At 44.5% G+C, this 21,200-nt stretch overlaps 1 protein-coding gene across 4 annotated transcripts in view; it reads left to right on the forward strand.

Moving 5' to 3' along the window:
* Window positions 1-21,200, forward strand: part of CDC14A (cell division cycle 14A) — a 436,445-nt gene that overhangs the window by 60,792 nt on the left and 354,453 nt on the right. For 3 of the 4 annotated variants that reach the window (XM_078644521.1, XM_078644501.1, XM_078644505.1), the window contains exon 4: window positions 11,967-12,008. The exons of the other annotated variant lie outside the window; for it this stretch is intronic. In XM_078644521.1, the coding sequence (XP_078500647.1) occupies window positions 11,967-12,008 (42 nt within the window). The remainder of the gene's footprint in view (window positions 1-11,966; window positions 12,009-21,200) is intronic. 4 annotated transcript variants of the gene reach the window in all.

Raw genomic sequence — 21,200 nt, forward strand, 5'->3', positions numbered from 1 at the left:
GATCGATGGTACAGATCGCACACGTCTTGAGATGTCGGGCCAGGTGGAAAGCACGAACTGGAGCACCCAGGTCAGTCCAGGAGAAACCAAAGTCTCGTAAAAGTCACAAGGAGCGGCCCATCGATCGCCAGCAACCGCCATCCACGGGGCCAAGTATACTGTAGTCGATCTGCTGCGAACCTCCCAGGAGTATTCAAAGGAAGCATGTCCACACTGCAGCCACCATGAAGTCCCATCCATCACCGGCCGTAGCCCCTTCGCAGGGGATAGCAACATTTATCTCGCAAGCAGTAACGGGCAAAACTAGTGATGGCTTACAAGTAAGCATTGGTGAAAAATAACCGGAACAGTCTCACGCCATTTCCAGAATAGAATAAAACGGCCCCATAGAGATATCCGTTCGCCCTCTCTCAGCATCCAACATACTCGGCCGCCGCCATATCTAGATAGATTCCATCAAGTCGCCATTTTCCCAGGAAGCACCACCACAGCGCAGCACAGTAAGGCTGAAGAATCGCCGGCCCCCGCCAGAATTACGATTCACCGATGCCCCAGTTATGAAGTAGCACAGGATAACAGTCTCCCCCACCACAGGGTATTGTTCACAGGCCCCCCCAGCACGAAAATGACACGTCGATATCGTGCCCCACTGGCACAAGTGAGCCGGGGCGTGTAGCACAGTTCAGTACGCACAGGCATGCAATGTACCTCCAGGGAGACAAGGCGCCATTCCCTTAGTCCGGCTGCCGATGAAAGGCGCTGGGGGGGAGGGGGGAGAAGCATCCAGCACAAAAGGGCTGTGCATCGCGTCTTGTAGAGGGCTCCGGCGGTGTCGAGAGGTTCACTGAGCGCCATGGTGGGAGATCGGCGTCTCACAGGATAATGTGGCTGCTGGTATTGAACCGGCAGCCGGGTGCACAACAGCGCGAGGTCCCGGTCGCCGGCATCAGACGGGCCGCCCAGAGCGGAGGAGCAGATCTTCGTCCCTGGGGCTCCGATTTTCGCCGGAGTCGGACGCCCCATCACAGCGTCCCCTCCGACGAACAAAAGCTCCGTTCTTGCGCGGGGCATGTAGGTAAATCGGGCGGCGAGGGGAGAAGGTCGGCGGAGCCGGGACTCCGTGCGGCCATCTTGGTCGCCGACCCGGCTCCGCCCCCACACAGGCCTTGTTTTGACTCACCCCCGCCTCCACCTAATTTTTTTTTCTCAGTACTTTTTTGAGCTTGTTTGTTAGGCATGGGCATTTGTGATGCAGCTCCAGTGCCTGTCAAGAGTTCCGCAGCAGTATTCTTCAGAGGTTTAATGTATCTCAGCTGACGCTGCATGTATCGTCGCTGCCAAGTGGTAGCAGTATCCTGCAGCACCATCAAGAGCACCTAACTTTCAGTCAACAGCCATTACATTTTGGAACTTGTAATTTTGCATTTCCAGTATGGTTCTACAGGCGTCCCAAGTGCTCTCACCTGATGTGGGGTTTCATTGGCAGTTGTGGTCAAACATGTCGCACTTGATCAGACATTCGTATTCCTTTTTACAGGCTCCATGTTCTTATTCGTTCATAGTCTGTTTCTGTTTTTTTATTGTGAAGGGTACATGATTTGCCACTTGGCCCGTTACGGTTGTCTTCGTTTTTAGGCGTTCCTCTATACAACACTCTAGTCATGGCGCTGTATAGTACCACTGACGCCTGAAGTGGTCGGTTTGCCCAATACTGCCTCATAGAAGTGCTGCATATATTGTCAAGCGTGCACAGATCTTACATTAGCACAATTTCTGGTGCTTTGCCTGCAAGTGCGATAGTAGATACCTGCAAAAAAAGATGCTTTTGGGTTGTGTGCGCCATGTAAGTGTACTGAACCAGTCCGTTAGAAAACTTCAAGTTTAGGGTTGCTTATACAGGAACAGAAGGACATTAATGTTCAGAATCAAACTTCAAAATGGCGAAAAAGAAAAAATGCTGAATCAAACCCCCATCTGTGCTTTAAGGCTGTTGCGCTTTACCATAGAGCAATGACACTGCGCAGCTGATGGCTTTGGTTTCCCTGCAAATCCTTACCGGTTCCTCTGACTCACAGTGGTGGGGCCCACAACATGGTCACTGGTGGAATCTGCATAACACAATGGTGGGGGTTATCGAGGGAGGCACTGGAGGTTCATTTTCACCACATTCGCTTTGAATATACCAACCAACCAAGAGGACTCTAAAAACAAGCATTTGAAGTAAAATAGGTCTCACATTTGTTAGTTTGTGCTGTTGGCATTGTAAATGACAATGTCTTTTATTTCCGTTTAAAAACCTGCAAGCAGTGATTAAACTTGCACTTCAGGAGCGTAACACAGGCCCCTGCAGCCCCCTCGGTGCAGGGGGCCCCCTCACCCTCCAGGGGGCCCTGTCAGCACCGCACTTCTGCTGGGGAGCTCTAGATTGAGTCCGGAGGGGGCCCCTTCACTTACCCTGCACGAGGGCCCCCTCAAGGTTCGTTATGCCACTGACGCACTTTGCAGGTTTTCTTAACACATAAATAAAAGGTATTGTCATTTACCATACCAATAGCTGAAACCCTCGCAAATGCTAGACCTATTGCATTGCAAATGCTGGTTTTATTTCTTTTTTTAGCGCAATAGAATGCATTCCTCACTAGCAGGATTCCACTCGTTGTTAAAAAGTAAGGATGTGGAAGAGGGACTTTGAACAATCAGTAATTCGAGTAGTATGTTTCTAGTGTTCATAAACGTCTTGAAAACGCAGCATACTTTGTGCCCCATTCCAAAAGGAGAAAGAAGCAGTCGCAGAAATAGATGAAAAACATAATTCTAGAAAAATTAAGAACATCCTTTAAAAGAAAATATTAAGTCCTATGTTCTCCCCATGCCTAAATGAAGCCGTCAATCAGAATAACTAACTTAAATTATTATTTTTCGACCCACGGTGCGTTGGGCAAAGTATGTTTGGACTTGTTTTAATTTCTGCCTTTTTGTTGAAACGCATTTGCCTTTGTGGCTCTGGAGCATATCGGATGCATGGCCGTGTAAAGCACATTTTGCACCAGTAGGTATGATGTTAATGAAGTCTCCAAAATATTAGGCACTTATTTCAGTTTTTTGGGGGGCGTTTGTGGACCAGGACTGGAACATGAGATTATTATACATTTTGAATTTGGCCAATTGGATATCCCAACTTGAATGTGGGGGACTGAGTTTGGCAGCTGTATTTACAAGTTTGCATTAAAAATTTTAATAAAATTTCGCTTCCCTGCATATTCAGCTCCATGTTACCATTACATGCAAGGTTTTCCACAGCATCATCCGCAGTTTCGCTGATTACATACATCTTTGCGCAGCTCATTTGGCCTCTAGTTTTCAGTATTAGGACATTAAAATCACACCAGTTGTCAGATGTCCACTTTAGGCATTTTATACAGATTTTCCCGTTTTCTGTTTTTTAATGAGCTCCTTCCGCGGAGCCTGCATATAATTTAAAGCTGGAGCTAGGTTAGACATGTTTTAATTGACGCCCACTCCTTGTTCGATCTGACTTGCCTCTTCTCCTGCATCCAACCATGCCTTTTTCGGTGTCTTATTTTTTCAGACGGCTAAAGAACCTCCCTCAGGGATTCCATGGTGTGGCCTGAGCTGCCGACTTCGAAGCCGATGCGAACCAGGTTCGAGTCTCTGCGTCAATATCCTGTGATTCTGGGCAAATCACTTAATCTCCCTGTGCCTTCAATTCAGCGCCTTGAGACCATCACGGGTGATTTGCCGCGCTTTACAAATCCTGGATTGTGATGAGTGTGCAATACGTCAAATTTGTCTTTACTTTATCGAACATGGAGGTGATTACCATACAATAGCCTTGGTTAAGCCGGTATAAAATTCCATCTGTGTACGCTTTTAGTTGGAGATTGTCTTGTTCAGTGTATGCTGAGCAGATTGTGGTTCTTGCCCTTAGATGCCTCAGTTGCTATATATTTTTTTCCTTTATCAATTTTACTATGGTGACCTTTTTGAATTTGAGCTATTTTACCAGCTACAAATATCTGAATATAGGGCGTTGTAATCTGAAGAATGAGGTGATGAGCAGTTGTTGCTCTGGTAGATCACAGAGGGGATATTGTTATATAAGCGAATATTTTTATTGCAACAGTTTAATTGAAGCATGCCAAAATATGTAGTATAATAAAAGTAATACAAAAACGAAAGCAACGTTAACATAGTCACAAACGTATGCAATCACTTCAGCATTTTGTAGTTCATTAGCTACATGTACACACTACCTATTCTTGTTAGCAACTGAGATGATGCGAGGAACTGATTTAACAGCTTTCAAATGAGCACCGTTTGAGAAATCTTGGCCTGATTCATTAACACAAAATTCTTTTGGAAGTAGCATATCAAGCCAGACATTCATTTACTCAGATGTTTTGACATTGCCAAGAATGTTGTGAAGTAGTTCTTAATTTTTGGATCTCTAGCAGCCCCCGTAACCTGGAAGAAGTTTGCTATGTGGCAGTTTTGCATATGTTTCACAGGATCTACTAGTTGAAATTGGTTCATTATCCGCTACCTTGGCTGATTCGTGCAACTGAATACAGAAGTTGGTATAATTATTTCACAGCTCAATAATGCTGCCTGATGGGTTCCTCCCGGACCAGTCTGGACAGGGCATTCTATTTTGCTGTTCTCACCCTAAATGAAAAAAACAGTAACTTCGATGACTGCATTCTCAACCCGGATCCAATGTCGCCTTCCAAGTGAATCCCCTACACTGTAGCTGCCTTGTGGGGAACGTCTTTCCAGAATATCTTCCCTGCCTCCTTTTCATCTATGGATGTTTTACAATATGGTAACCAAATTGTCACCATTTGTAATTATGGGTACCAGTTTCACGGGACATGCTTTTATTAATAGTGTAGATGAGTAACCTCAGTATTAACGCCCCCCCTTTAATATGCTACTCTGTTACTTGGTGAAGTATGGCTCCCAACGTAATTTATTGTTAATCATAATATCTATCGGTTTGTAGTTAGTCATGCTGGTCAACTGCTGACCCTTCAAGAACCACTTTTTATTCTTCGATGGCGTCCCGAAAAATACACGACTAAGTATTTGAGAAGTTTATAGTAGGGGAATCCATTCAGCATTGACAAACATCGCGCCTAATCCACATGGCAAGCCTACTGGAGTGTACTCCGGGAGCCACATATGCTCCGCTCACGAGATGAACCTAATTGCTTTTTTGCCACACTGTGTGGTCTGTGCGAAGTCATCATTTAGGTCTAGCGGTTACAGATCGTCTTCCTGCCTGAACCTATTCCAAGTCCCACGTGCAAAATACAGCTTTCTTATGATCAGTTCTCTAGGAGTGACCACCCATTGCGCGAAGCCCTATGAATACCGTCAAAGATGTTTGAGTAGTCTACAAATGCCCACTAAAAAGGAGCCACTCATCATTTAAGATCTTACTATGATGGTTCCCGCCATTGTTCTGTGCACCGTCGACGACCTTTTTCTGGAAAATAACATTCTCGTAGAGGCAGAACCCTAGCATCTGTAATTAAAATATTCAACTTATCCAGTAGTGCCCCAGCTAATTCTACAGTCTTAGTGTTGCTAAGATTCTATATCAATATGTCTGCACTTTTGTTGCACTTTATATAAAAAGGAAAGGAGTATTGTATACTGTATACACCGACTTTTTGCTGGAGGTAGGGTTGTGATTCTGTTTAACTAGTGGTTATAGTATTCTAACAAAGTACACGGACAATATATTCAATTCAAAGTATGGTCTAGTTTTTTATGCATACTTAGCTTTTAGTTCGCTATATTTTCTTTTTTTTCCTTTCCATTTCTGCAGCAGAGTGCAGGCACACAACCTGTCAAAAATGAGCGATTGGCCATCTGTTATCACAAGTTTTGAAATACTTGTGAAACAACTTCCTTTTCTGTAATATGCTGTGAAAGCGCAGAACATTTTTTTAAATCTATATATGAAGCAGTTGATTTTTCTTGTTACCTCCGGGTGTCCGTTTACTCAAAGCATGTTTTGTTGGCACTCCTCTTTCCCATGCTCTGCCACTTTCCCTCATGCCCCTTCATCAGACCACTTTTCACTCACACAATGCCTTTTATTCGCTACCAAACCCACACCACACACCGCTCCCTCTATTCGCTCACCTCCCTTGCCCTTTCTACTCACCCCTCACAATTCCCTCTTCTCTCACTACACTTTTTCACAATCCTCTCCCCTCTTGGTTTTTCTACTCCTCTCCTTTCAACCCCACCATCACACTCCCCTCTCTCTCTTCATACCTCGCGGTCCTCTCCACCCTCCCAGTTTCCTTCTCTCCACCTCTCCTCCTCCCCCCCCCCCTTCTCCTTTCTCTCCCCCCCGTCCCTCCCAAACTCATGACTCCATATCTGCTCTGGTCCTGCTGTCACTCCACTCACCTCCGTTCCCGGATCATCCTCTGGCTCCTCATTAATGTTTTCTTGGTGGTCTCTACGTGACGCCAATTAGTTTTGAAAAAACATATTTTTTTTTTACCCAAAGCATCATAGCTTATTCAAACACCTTAACTAACGCTGTCAGGGAAGTACTGCCCATAATGAAGTTATTGTTGCCAATCCGAGCCCTCACAGCGTCTGTCACCCTACTTGATTATTCTTTTTTCAAATACTCCCTAAATTTGTTACTAAAAAAAAACCAACAAAAAACCAGCTGCGCGATGTACCTGCTCACTTCTGGTTGTTGCGAATATCATACACATGCAGGGGGAGTGGCGCACCCGATAAAGGACAGAAATTTACCAGGAATGGAGCTGATGCAGTTTGTGTTATTATGGTAACAGAAATTCTGTGAAATCCGAGAATTAGAGTTCTTTGCTAACAAAGTCTAGCAAGAAGTACTTTTTTTTTTTTTTTTTTTGAACAGGGCACAATATTTTTTTTTGCTTTAGGGATGAGGTAAACTGAGAAACCCACCCGCCGTCTCTGCTCTGCAGAGGTCTAGCAGACCTGTTTCTTGCAGTTGGGTGGTTTGGCATTTGAGCAACGCCTACTTGAGGTCTTCTACAGTTTTCAACCCAAAATAGAAATGGATTTATCAACGAGTGCTTGTGCCCCACCGAGGGGCGGACTTTCACCACTTGATGGCCAGCTAAGATGGAAGGATGATCAGCTCAGGAAATTATCACGCAGTCTTGTGATAACTGCTTCAACGCACACTTGCCGAGCACACCAGAAAGGGAATGACAACGTGGTCCCTAGACACTTGTCATAAACAAAATATAGCAATAGTTATTTTTCTTTCTGTCTGGGAGAAACTAGGGTCAGTACGGAAACTCTGACCTCTTTCTACACCCATTCGGAGGAAGCTCTAGAAAGGATGCTCATAGAAGAGCAGCCTGTGCCTTCCACCCTATTGTCATAGAAACCTCCAAAACTTGTGTAGTGTTGTGGCATTCCTCTCAAACTCCTGTTGCACAGACCTCTAGCTTCTAGCAGTTGTCAGTCATCCGAGTGGGCATGTGGAACTGAAAGATTGGTTGAAGGTCCCTTCGAGCGCAGGGCCAACATGAAGGGTACTTATGCGATTGGGTGCCCTGGGTACTGAGTATTAGTGGGGGTACAGAATAGACCCCTACCTCCCACTTTCTGGTTTTCGACGCATTGAACAGCTTTCCACTGGGAGGTGAACTAAACATTGATGCCTCTGCTTTATTTCTTTTTCCTTTTTAGAACTACTTAACTCCAATAATACCAAAATGCTTTGTAGTATCGGAGTTTTTTAAGTCTGTAATGCCATGGTGCGCTGTTCTTGAAATCCTTTTTGTGCAGATGCGTTTCCAGCCCAGGTCTCCAAGATTAATCTTGGACTATCACTGGGTGAAAACCTAGGACTTCTAAGGTAGTGACCTGAAGTAATATGTCAAACCTAGCTGAACCTGGATCTAAAGGAAACCTTGGAAAATATCTGAATGGCAGCGCCATATTGCACAGAACAGGTCCTCTTCAGGAATATATGTAGGCGCTACGTAGGTTTTTGCGTTAAAGTGGGCTGAACAATTGGACAGCAAGCTTTCCAAATATATATGGTATAAAAGCATAGGTTTTATAGGAAGTTCTGAACAGCGTATTACTTTAAGCATTATTTATCTGCAGCAGCAATAAATTCCTCTAAGTGCCTAGAGTAGAACGATAAATGTCTGACATTCCCGTAGGCCTGCTTATCAGAGCAATTGCTGGGTCAGGAGTATCCCTAGGTAGATTCAGCCCTGAGCAGGCCCATGAACCTCAGCTTACTGTTGTGTTTCTGCTCTGGAAGGTGGGTGTGTAAGGTTTGCAAAAACGAAAGGAATGCAAAAGGTTTCCAAATTCTGATTTGAATTGCTTCATCACACCCCAATGCAGACTGTTCATTGTTTCCACTTCTTCCTGTCCGCTCTCATAGTGAATGTGTCGAGAACGTGCTGTTATCCTGGAAGCGCGTTATTGTTTCATAATAACAACTGAGATGCGTTGCTGCTTTCCCCAGTTGCTCAGGTTTGGTTGAAAGGTCTATTGTCAGCTTTCAGTAAAGTTCACTCATTTCGTTCACTCTAGTCTAGACTGTGTGAATTTCGATTGTCTTTTAGCCTGGAGCAGAGGTTACCAAACTTTTTAGAACCACGACCCCCTTTTAGAAGAACAAAGTAACGCGACCCACCTACCTTGTATGGAAATGAAGCGCGCTGATTTTTTAATACAGCTAAAGCATCATGTGGTAGCGCATTATCATTTACAGACCGCACATTTTCCATTGAAATGGCCACTATATTTGCAAAGTTCACAGATAAGGAAATCGTGTCGTGTTTCTTTGACTTTCTCATATGTGTATTACAAAGTGTCTTGATTTGCTTTGATGCTATTAAAATCGGTTTCTCGCACACTTGAGAATTACAAAATAAGTAATTCAATTTGCTTTCTTAACTGCTGGATACATTCAATTAATTTACAGGTATTTACATTGTGTTTACTGCAAAAAGCAAAATCCAACATTGTCACATAATTCACTTTAAAAATTCCTCCCACTTTGCAGTTAGAGAAACTACAAGAATAATGCAGCCTGACATTTGATCTCGGTCTCTGAATCACTGGCAAATGTGACAAGTTAAACACCGAATTTAAAGCCTCTTTGTTGCTCTGATTTTTGTCACCCACCAAAAATCAGCTCACCACCCGTCAGTCGGTTGCACCTTCGCCAATTTGCTAATACAATAGATATAAATCATTTTTTTTGTTGAGCGCGCTTATCACCCTGAGGGTATCTATTCGATCAGCCAGGTCTTGTCTGCTCCTGAACTCAGCGAGGGATGGTGATGTTCGGGGGTGAGTGGGGAGGTCGTTCCAGACTTTGGCTGCGAGGTGGGAGAAGGAGCGACTTCCGGTTTGGGTGCGATGGATGCGTGGGACGGTGGCGAGGGTGGCAGACCGCTGGTGTCTGATGGGCTGGCAGAAGCTCAGGGGTTGTTGAGGTATTCTGGTCCACGAACCTTGCTTGACCCTTTCTCTAAAAATGCCCAAATTCAATAAAGTGCTCGCATAGCAGTGGGCACAAGAGCTCTTATCACTAAATTATGTTCATTTAACCAGTCTGTGGGGGTATTAACCGTGCATTTATCGTTCTTTTTTGGCTGAGAAGTATCTGAAACAACTTTGAAGGCAGATTGCATGCAGGTTAGGTATGTTATTGGCTGCCTTTACAAAGGGCTATTGTGTTGCCAAATGTATCTTCGGTTTTATTTTGGCTTGCAAAGAAGAAAAGCTTGTACAATAGTTGAATTAAGGCGCTCTATTCATGCTGTCTGGATTCACGTACCTCACCGACTCGAGTTTCTACTGATATCCTTTTACTGCCTTGGTCCAGAGGATTGCTGCAGAGGTGAAAGAGCTCTTTCTTCAGGAAGGTGCAGTCGAGTTCTGCTAGTCCTTTCTAAGGACGGATTCTTTGAGTATTCGCTCTCTTCTTTGCCCTGGGCACATGGAAGTTTGTACAAAGCTCTCAATGAAGTAAATGACACCACTAGACCCCATCCGCGGCATTGAAAGGGGAGGGCTGGGACATTGAGTGCTTAAGTGGGAGGGGCAACAATGAGACAACCTTATTGCGTGGCAGCATGGAGGGGTTGGGGACACGTAAGCCATCAGTCAGACCTGCCCATTTCCTTCCGTCATTGTCAACAAATTGACACAGTGGAGACCTTATTTTCGCCCCATCCTCACTTCGTATACATAGCAAAGGCTGTGGACGCTTTCAGAATGGTTAAATTAACCTGCAACGTGTTTTCAATGAAAGGAATTGAAATGCACTTTCCTGTGTTGTCCTGTCACTGTGATTGTGTGAATCCTGCGTGACCTTTGAGCTCGTCAGCGTACCAGCTGGACTCCTGACTCCACAATTCTGAGGGAACAAGGGACAGGAAGTGGGATGACCAAGGGGCGTCCTGAGACTATAAGGAGGAAGATAGTGTCTGAGAGTCGCTCTGCCATCTGTAGGCCACTTACGGCCTAATTATGATTGTGGACCGCCATAGCCACTGTCCAGCAGTCGGATCGCCCTGTTACAACCTGGCGGTATTGAGGCCGCAATATGCTTAACGGTGCAGCCGCTGCACTGCCAAGCATATTAAGTATTGCCGCTCTGCCACGGTGTTCATGGCGGTGAGCCCGCCATGAAAACTGTGGCAGAGATTAAACCAAGGGGGCCCCTGTAGGGCCCCCTATTTCCTCAGGGCCATGGGGTGCATGCAGTGGGGCACATGTTGTACCCACCTGTGTGCATGCACCCCAGTTCCTGCATGGCATGGACAGCACCAGTCCATGCAGTGCAGGAACTGCCTTTGACGCTCCCATTCCAGTGCCTTTTTCATAGGCACCGCCGTGGGACCGCCAAAGAGCCGCCCACCAGAGACAAAAAAGTAATAATCTGGTGGGCGGTGTCTGTACAACTTCGGCGGTCTTGGAGTGGGACGGCGGCGTGGCTGCCCCGCTTCAAGGCTGCCAAAGTCGTAATTAGGCCCTCAGAATGTATTAGACATAACTGCAGTACCCAAGTTGTGTGTCTCTTTCCTGCCTCATGATGCAAAAGCCATTCTTAAGAATGGTTTGGTGTGTGTCTCATTGAGTGGCCTACTCTTGCTTTTCGTAATGAATGTTTCCAATACTTTCTGAAAGGACCAAAATAAATTTTAGAGCCACCTAATGTTTCCAAATCAAAACTTAGTCACCACTTGTCAAATAATGCCAGTAATGGTGTACTTCTATTAATGTAACTAAGTCGGAAATATGTGCTCTACAGCTGATGTAAGTAACACTGTTCTGGTACACTTTTTACTTAATGTGTCTTCCTCCCCAGAGTACATGATTCAGGTGTACAGTGACATCGCCGACTCCACTCTGAATGGGCAAGTTCCACCCCACACACAATAGCAGCGCAGTTTAGGTATTGTGTACTGATTTGTGGCGGCGTTGCCAAAGTCGCAGGGCTTCCCTCTACATGTTTTATGCTAGCTGCACCACAAGAATGCAGAGTACAAGAGGCGTGTCTTAGTTTCAGCTTTCCTTTTAACTCTTGGCTCTCAAATTGTTTTCTGAAGTACTGCAGCCTAGTGTAGCTGTACAGAAAGATAATCCTATCGTCAAGGAAGTAAATACTTCAGGCTGGGTGTAACATTGATTGATGTATTGCAATCTATATTTTTTGTTGTTCGAGGGCTTTTAATAGAAGTTTGTTTGCGTGACCAACTTTTTAGAGGAAAGGCTGCTCAATCCAGGTAGTGCTGTTTGCGGGAGTGGTGGGAGATGGGTAAAGTTTTTTTTAAAATTTATTTTTAATTTTTACTTTAGTTGATGTCTTTTTTTTTACTTTTGATAGCATGTTGCAATCATGAAGATGGGTAAATATATGAAACATGTCTTATTTTGTGCAGCAAAAGAACTTCCTCAGAAATCTTGTTCTAAGAAGATTGAAGGTAATTTGCCAGGAAGTCCTGCTTGTTTTGCTGACCTGTTTGTTTGGAGCAGTGATTCCCATGGGGATGAGCTGCTCTGTGGATGGTGGTGTGGTCAGCATGTCACTGAGCGGGAATGCACCCTTACCTAACGACACTGCAGTGTTTGCTACCCTAACTTGTATGAAATGCTTTGACCTATATACACATTGCCACTGCGGTGAATCACCCCACGCTTGTGTGATCTGCACCCTTGAAGTCCTTGTAACCGCACCACCAGAAAGAGTGTAACCACGCACAACTGTTTGTGTTTCCGGTTGGAGGAGCGATGGCTTGTGTGATGCACATTTCTCTGGGTACCTTGCATGCATTCGATCTGTGCCGTGATCCATGAATTGGGGTGCGTTCATTGTGGGACTTGCACAAGAAGCTGTAAGGCATGAATCTCATGTCTCCAAAATGGTTATTTCAGACATGCTGACCTGATTATATCCTACAATTATGGAAAAGTGCAAAAAACTTCTAACAAACCCAGGAAAACACGTTTTCAGAATAGTAAAAGTAGGTAGCAAGCCCACATGTTATATCGTAGTGGGAAGGGGTTTTCTGTAGAGGAAAAGCCTTCTGGAGGAGAAAATAACTTTACATATAAAATTGCAGATTTTTACCTGATTTATTATTGCGTGGCTTCAGCTAGTGAAAAATCAGCGTTAGGAAAATTTGGGAAAAATTCAGCGCTTTGACCTCTTTAACTAAATGTTTTGTGCATTACGTACGGGGAGAACAGCCAATGTAACAGTGTGTTTTCTGACTCACCTGCATTTTCGCATTCAATATATTTTTGTATTCTACTCTTTGCCATACCACTGAAGTCCTTTTTAAGCAGGACTCTTCTTTACCATTTCTGTGTCCGCCTGATGCCATATAAAGCAACCGTTCTTATGTCCACCTGATGCCATACAATACAAGGCATAGACAAATCAGGAATCTGACCACAACTAAGTTCTTGTAAATCCAAAAACATTGCTTCTCTGGGGTAATCTGACTATGGCATGGAGCAGTCTAATGGAAGAGGTGTAGAAAAAAAGACTTGGTGGTGTTCAAAGAAGCTGCTTAAAATAGTTTTTGAAATAAAAAAATACCTGGAATATTGTTAATGAGTGAATGCAAAGGAAACAAGAGGCCACTCAAACCAGAAGTTGGATCAGCAAGGCTCAGAACTCCGGATCAAAAGATGGTGAAAACAAGTTATTCTTTAGGGGTCTTCAGCATCAGTCTCTGACGATAAATTTCAATATAAAGATTCTTTGCAGCAGAATGCTAGTCCCGAGTAATCCATGCATAAAATCCTCTCTACAATTCTGTGGAATAAGAATATACTGAGTACAATAATCCAAACTAGATTGTAGGAGTAAATGACCCATAATGATGATCTAACCCCATTATAAGCAGGATTCAGGGATTCCAACAGTACTATCGACCAGGTATTTATAGTCCAGTTGTTGTATTGGAAAGTTGTTACCTTGGGCATGGGTCAACTATGCCTTTTTTTGTCGACCTTCGCTCGGCCTTTGACCTAGTCCCTAGAAAAACCTTGTGGAGGGTTCTTGCTGAAATGGGGATCCCTGGTTACTTGTTAAACAAGTGAGCTGTGGCGGCGTAGGAGAGCTGACTGATCCGACTGATCCTATTGCAGTGAATAGAGGGGTGAGGCAAAGATGCTTCTTTGCTCCAACATTTTCGTTGTAGATCAATGAGTTTGTTGGTTATCTTGAGTTGTGTGCCAACGATGCACCCAAGCTGACCAACCTACCTGCACCTATGTTCATAGATGATACCCTATTGCTCTCAAAACCTCCAATGGGCCTCCAGCTTGTGTTGGGTCGATTTGTTATTTTTTGTAGAGAGAGGCCTTGAGATTCGCTGGAATAAAACAAAATATATGGTCTTGAACCCAGCGCACTTAAATAGGGCAAATACTAGGCTTGCATAGACCACCCTTGAGTGAGTATGTACCATTGATTACTTGGGCTTGACTCTAACGGGAGACCTGGGATGGCATTTGCACCTTAAGTATCGCAGACTCAAATTAGAGCAAGTGGTGGGAGGCATCATTAAGATGTTATTACAATCCCACTTTCACCCAATCCAGTCAGCCTTTGAAATTTACAATTCACAAGCTTTAGGGTGGCATGTTATGGAGCTAAACTACGTGAAATTCCCCATTCAGCAGTAGTAAATTGCTTCAGGCGGCAGTTGATTGGGCTTCCGGTTGGTACTCCCCTTCTTTCGCTCATGCTAGACCTTGGGTTAAGACCTGTCAAGACCAAGGTAGTGCTGCGCCCCCTACTCTATTGGAGAAGAGTCTGGTTCATCCCAGAGCTCACTTTATATCGAAAAGGCCTAGAGGAAATTCTGTCCATACCTAGTTCAACTGGCATCCCATGGATTAGGTATATCAAAGCCACCTTTCAGGAAATAGAGCTAGAGTCTGTGGAGTTCACCTGGTGCAGCAATGGCAATTTCTAAGACCCTAGTTAAAACTAAGCACTGGCAATTCAAGGACTCTGTACTGCATTCCCAGCCGGGTGGAGGTTCCCTGATAGAAGCTTTTCTGGCTGTTAAAAACTCTAGCAGGATGGAGAGTTTCCTGAATTAAATTAATCCGCCACTAGCCAGGCGATTGTGCATAAAGGTTCAGTATGGAAACCACCTGGCCATTTTACAGCTAAATGGGCTAATCGCAACAACAGGGATCCCAATGTCTTTTGAGTGGGACCCCTATAGAAACTGTTGAGCACACCCTGTTCTGTCATTTCTACCATAATTGCAAGAAAAGATGGATTGTTCCCCTATGGCAGAACCTGGGAATTAAAGGGCATTTGGTGCCTGCTCGGATACTGAGATATGACGAAAGTAGCCCAATTGAGGTAAGCAGATTCTTGTTAGGCATGTGTAATATTAGACCGAATAAGAGGGCAGCTCCAGCTGCATTAGTGTTTCATGAATTAACATTGAGTGTTTTCTGATGCTGTACTGTAAAATTTTATCCAAGGGTTGGATTACCTAGGGAAGTTGATCAGGCACAAGACACTTTATGATGTGAAATCTGATGAATTGTTAATCCCTGTTCTTCAATTACTTGAAGTTGGCTAAAATAAAAGGGAGGTTGTATCCTATGATATAGGGGACATAGGGGACAGACTGTTCCATATGTTTTTATTTACTTTTAGTTTCACTTTTAAGATTGTTTTTATAACTTTACATGTTTTTGTTTTTGTATCCTGCTTTTAGGGCTTAGAGCCGAAATAAAGCATTTTGACGGACTGATAGAGTACAATAGTTTCAGATTTTCAACTGCGTGTGTTTCAGATACATGTGTTATTTCTGAGTAGTTCTATAGTAGACATTTAGAAAATTCATGGTGCTAGATGGCTGGAGGATGATCCAACCCATATTTCACCCTCTCTTGAAACTCTTGTGTTAGGAATTGGTCCCCACCCACCTATGACACTACTCCCTGTCTGCCCCCCTTCACCCAACTAGAGGTTGGAGTGTTCCCCGGCTCCTAGATGGAACTCTATGTTTTCCGGACAAGTTGACTATTGTTTTCAAATGGCGTCATGTCTTTTATCCACCGAGACACAGCCAAAATGTTTCTATTGATTTTTTACAACACGGTTTAGTGAATACTGGAAAATTCAGTAGTCCGTTTGCCACTCGATGTTTATTTCAGTTTTGATCTCCAGGGTTAGCACTGCTCCCATGTTTCACAGTGTTCTTTTTATCTACTCTCTGCTCCAAGTCTGTCAAATCAATATCTGCAGAAGTAATAGTCATCTCCGTTTTCTTCACCCTGTATTTACTTTCAGTGTCCCTTTGTATGTGTAAAACGTCTAAACCGACAATCAGAACATTTCCTCCATGAGATATTTCTTAACATCTGCTACAGTGGTGACTTTACGTACCTTAATGTGTCTCCTTCCTTTGTTTACTTTCCTCCTCACATAATGACTTTTATATAACCTGTTTAGTTCCTCATTTCCCCCTCTGTCCACATACAGCTGCCAAAGAATGATATTCTGTTGTTGTAGTTATGAAAGTTCAACCCCTTAAGTGCTGAGGAACCCCCTGAAATACTCGCCCCTGCTAAGGAAAGTTTCTATCCCTGCCCGGCCATTTACTAACTCTTGAATTGACTGCTCCATTTCAGTCTGTTTTCCAGAATTTTATCTTTGTGTAGTATAAAGGGAAGTAAATGGAGGGCATGGCTTTGATGGGTGCAATGAACAGTGTAGTAATGAGTACCACTTAGTCCTTGCCGAGTACAAGCTTCAATATAGTTGACTCTCCTCTGTTGCAGGAATGCAATCTGCAAAGTGTCGATCCTGCAGCCTTGAAATGTCCTCCACAATAAGTGGAGTATAGGCTACTGCTTCTTTAGGAGTAGGACTAACAAGAACTGTCAACTCGCAGTCAAGGAAGGATATCCGCCTTCCTGTTGTAATCTGACAATAGACCACATTCATTATATGCTACCACATAGATCCAGGGGCTAGCCAAATTCTTGTACCATGTGTGAATTTTAAAATTTGCATCCTGTGGTTGAAGCAGCTGGTCAGCTTCATCAACTGCACCCATGTACTTGGGCTTATGTGCTTCTGCAAACCGCGACCCTCATCATGCATTGACGTGAGCAGGTATGCTTCCCATCTGTCTCAGAATGTCACAGCTTACAGTTTATTGCACCTGCACTGACTGTTTAAGAGCTCTTTACACACTAGCACCTGAGAGCATCTTTTTTGATGTCTTTAAATTGTCCCATACGCCACTGTAACACATTTATCCAGCTCATTGAACAGCTCTACACCTTTATAAAAATTGTCCTTAAACATTTATGAAAGAGTGATTGAGTAAGAGCGCACAGAATCTTTTCACAAGTTCCTAATATGGAAGGGCGACCTAAATAACAATTTGTGTAGACCTTTTCAGTAAAGCCTCATAGGCTGTATGTGTTAATGGTTTAACTCTTGCACCGCATGTAAAGCTTGATGCCACACCAAGGTCTCATATTTGGTATACATTGCCTGAACAGCGCTTGCCCTTTGTAAAGGTGTCAAAGGCTTCGCCAACTGCTATATTCTGGAATGTAAATCTCTAGAAACTTGGTAGAGAAATGCTCAACAGGCTGAATTTGAAACAGTCTATCTTGGCCTGGATTATTCCGTGGTATAGCTTCAGAGTTTTCACTGTAGTACAGCATAGGTTGCAGAATAAAAAACATCTACCCCAGTCAGAAGGGAAGCTGAGAATTGCCTACATCGTAGGAGAAGACCAATACGATTATACATAGGGTTTGAACAATATTCCTATGGCCAGTGTCGGGATCTAAACATTCTTTAACTCCCCAAGTGAGGAAGGAGTCCACATGTGTGCTCTAGAATGAGTGTCTTCATGTACCATTAATAACTGTTCAACATGCAGATTTGTTTGCTGCACAATTTCCTCAAGGAATAAATAATTCACAAAAAGTTGGAATTAGTCAAGTGCCAGTATATATGCAGTGTTGACTTTACATCTATCATCTCCAGGGAAAGTAAGAATCAGAGGCTGTAATCTTTTAGGGGGTTGCCCAGTCAGCAGCACCCTTGCTGTGCACTGCACCAAGGATTGTGATACACTCCTGTTGTCCCTCAGTGACACAGATTGTGATTGTGAAGGGATTTGAAGACTGCATTGCTGCCCTGCATGGCCTTGCTCTTCAGACTCATTTGAAGAGGGGTCCTTACCTGATATCAATTCATCAGCTGAAAAATCCCTTCCAGATTTTAATCCTCTCCCTCGGATACAGTCTCATTATTGAATCCTGCCTCAGAGCTCTACTCCGTTACTTAAGTCATCCAACCAGCAGTCGTCCTACCAGAAGTCATGTTTGTTTCTTATCTAAACATTTTCGCCTAAAATACTGTATACTAGCATACAGAGGTACTCGTAGAAATGTATGATGGTTAGAGTGTGAGTTTGAGCAGAATATGAGAGTGCAAAGCAGTGCAAGCTAAAGAAGGGTATACAGTATTAAAAAAACGAAATGTCTAATTGGAGGCAGAAAAACACTGGAAGCAGTCTACGAATTTAAAGTGAAATTCAAACTTCTCCAGAGGCCGTTGTGGTTCAGCACAAAGCTGCAGGCCAGTGTTTTGTGTGTGAGGTGTCTAAAGTGCATACCTTTAACTCCGAAATTCTCTGAGTTAATGCATACACTTTAGATAGTACAAGTCTGAAATACAGCGAAGCAATTTCTGCTTACACTTTCCAACTTCTGTCTGCATTTCGTGCATTAATTCAGTAAAATTCATGGTTATATGTATTACCTTTAGACACCTCAAGGGCAAGCTCTTCATGATATGGCCCCAGAAGCACAGGCTTCGCAATGTCTCATAAACAACTTCGATGGGAAGATTAAAATAAAATATTTCAACTTGCATCACATACATCAGTAAGGCAAACTGAAATGCAATTATAATACCAATATTAAGAGAAGCAACAAAGCAACATTGTTTGTGATCGGATGACAAAAAGCAGTTTGGGCATAAACTCACTCGATGTTTCCAAAATAGGATTACAATTCATGGGAGAGGGACACTTTTCGAAAAAGGAGTCTCTCCCCTTTCCTGTGTTGTCTTTCTTAACACGGTTTGCCCCGGGTGTAGCACAAGGCCCCTGGTGCAAACATTTTAAGAACAAAATGGCACGTTGTGAATGTCTTGGTTGTCCAGTCAGGAGGGCAGTGTCTTAATCGGCCCACCACATGCTAGGAAAAATACAGAACATTATTTTTGCCTTCAAAGGGGGATGGGGTAGGGGGGTGGAGGGAAAGCCAACAACGTATGCCAGGCTGGGACCCCTGCTCCTTACCCTGGGCACAAAACACTGTAGCGGCTGGCCGGGAATGAGGGTGGAGGGGCGGGGGATGGAGGGTGGTGGGGGCGACAAAAATAAATACCACTTAACTCTTTTAGCGCCCGTGTCTCTCCTCCGCTTCTCCGGCAAGTCCCGGAACCAGGATGCACCCAGGCTCCCCATAGCCAACCACACTGCTCCAATGCACGTTGTGATTGGCTCCCCTAAGCCAATCTCCATGTTGCAGTGCAGCACTGTGATTGGTCTGAGCGCCTTGGACCAGTGCTCAGAGGGGGACTGGGGGCCTGGGCATGTTCCCCACAAGGCTGTGTAAAGCACCATGGTGGGGAACATGCTAAGTGCGCAGGACTGTTCGGCAGGTCCGAGACGGCCGGCCAAGCAGTCATGCTCACTTGGTGTGTAAACCACTCCTCCACCTGTGCCACCTGCCCCGCCCTAACCGAGCGCTGAACCTGCGAAAATGTGAATGAAATGAAATAGCATTTATAAAGCGCATTATTACCTGAAGGCATCCCAGCGCTGGCGCAGAAACCGCCATAAACTGTGGCAATCAGTTAGGGAAAAGCCAGGTTTTGAGGCTCTTGCGGAAGACTGTGTGGTCTTGCTCTTTACATAGCTGAAGCGGCGAGGAGTTCCTGAGTTTAAGAGAAAAGCCGCCCGCCACTTCTGGACCTCTTGATTCTGGGAACAGACACCAGGTGGAGATCAATTGAACGAAACCATCTGTTGGCTTGGTAGGGCTGGACAAGGGAAGAAGTGATAGCCGGTCCCACACCCCCTAGCATCTTATGGGTGGTGCAGAGGGCTTTAAAGTGGACTCTTTCCTGAATAGGAAGCCAGTGTAAAGACCCAAGGGCAGATTTAGCTGACTGGTGGCTTGGAGTACCCTCAAGAATCCTTGCGGCACAATTTTGCATGGTCTGAAGTTTCTTAAGAACCGCATAAGGAGCACCGAGATAAAGAGCATTGGCATAGTCCAGGCGGGATAATACAAGTGCCTGGACCACAAGCTTTATTTCGGATTTGGGGACAGGCACAACAGGGCCCACACATGCTGGCCAGATAGAGAAAACCTCAAGGGGGGGAGGGATTACCGAGCAACATGAGCTCGTTCTTGTCACCTCCTCGAGGCATGGGCCAAGGCAAGTAGGGGAACTGCTTTTGTAGTTAAATGGCACCACTAATTGAGTGTCATTGGCATATATAACTATCTGCACCCCAAAGAGTAGAACGATGTCCGCGAGAGGGGCCATATAAACATTAAGGAGAGTGGGGCTCAGGGATGACCCCTGAGGCACTCCACAGTAAAGGGGCCTAGGGATTGAAATGGCCTCGCCCTCGAAGACCTGGAAGGATCTACCCTCCAGGAAAGAGTACAGCCAATTAGGGCAGTTCCTGTTATACCCAGATCTTTGATTCGAAGAATTAGGATACAGTGATTAACCATATCAAATGCCGCACTGAGATCCAACAATATCATGCCTAGAGAACCACCTGCATCAAGGAGCCTTCTAGAATCTTCCACGACTGCCGGTAAGACTGTTTTGGTCCCTTGAGAGGGGTGAAACCCAGTTTGTGATGGATGCAGGAGTTTTCCAGCTTCAAGGTGCCTAGAGAGAGCCATGTAACATGTTTCTCTGCGATTTTACCGACCCAGGTCAAAAGCGAAATGGGTCGGTAATTGCAAGGCAGTCAGGATCTAAAACCGGCTTCTTCAACAAGGCCTTTACCAGCACCTTTTTCCATAAAGGGGTACCATCCCAGAAGGCAATGAAGAATTAATCACATCTGTGAGGAAGGGACCTACAGAGCCAGCTATTGATTTCAAAATTTTAGGGGGGACAGGATCTCTAGGAGATCCACTCTTAACAAGGGCAGAGATGGTTAGGAATGCCTCTTTGTCAAGTGGAGGAGATGCTTCCAGCAAATGTGCCTCACTCCAGACAATTTGCACCTTTTGATGCAGGATCTTCAAAGTGGATGTTTAGATCCCCTAGGATAATAAAATTTGAGACCGTGCTAGCTAATTTCGTGATTGCTTCCGGTAGGGAGGATAGAAACTGGGCCACAGGTCCAGGCGGACGATATATAAGAATACCCGAAAGGGATAGCAGGGGTGTAATAGCTACGTTATCATTTTATTTTTCCTGCTCAAAGAGCAGTGGGGCAAAGCGCCTTCGCCTTAGCGGAGGAGCCGCCCCTGAAAAAAAAATTAGATGGCTTGTGTAGGATTATGCTCTGGATTGCCGGGCCGCCACGATCCCCATGCAAGAATGTATAGGAGAGGTGCAA

This window comes from Lissotriton helveticus, chromosome 1_1 (genome assembly GCF_964261635.1).
Source record: "Lissotriton helveticus chromosome 1_1, aLisHel1.1, whole genome shotgun sequence".
Taxonomy (NCBI): Eukaryota; Metazoa; Chordata; class Amphibia; order Caudata; family Salamandridae; genus Lissotriton; species Lissotriton helveticus.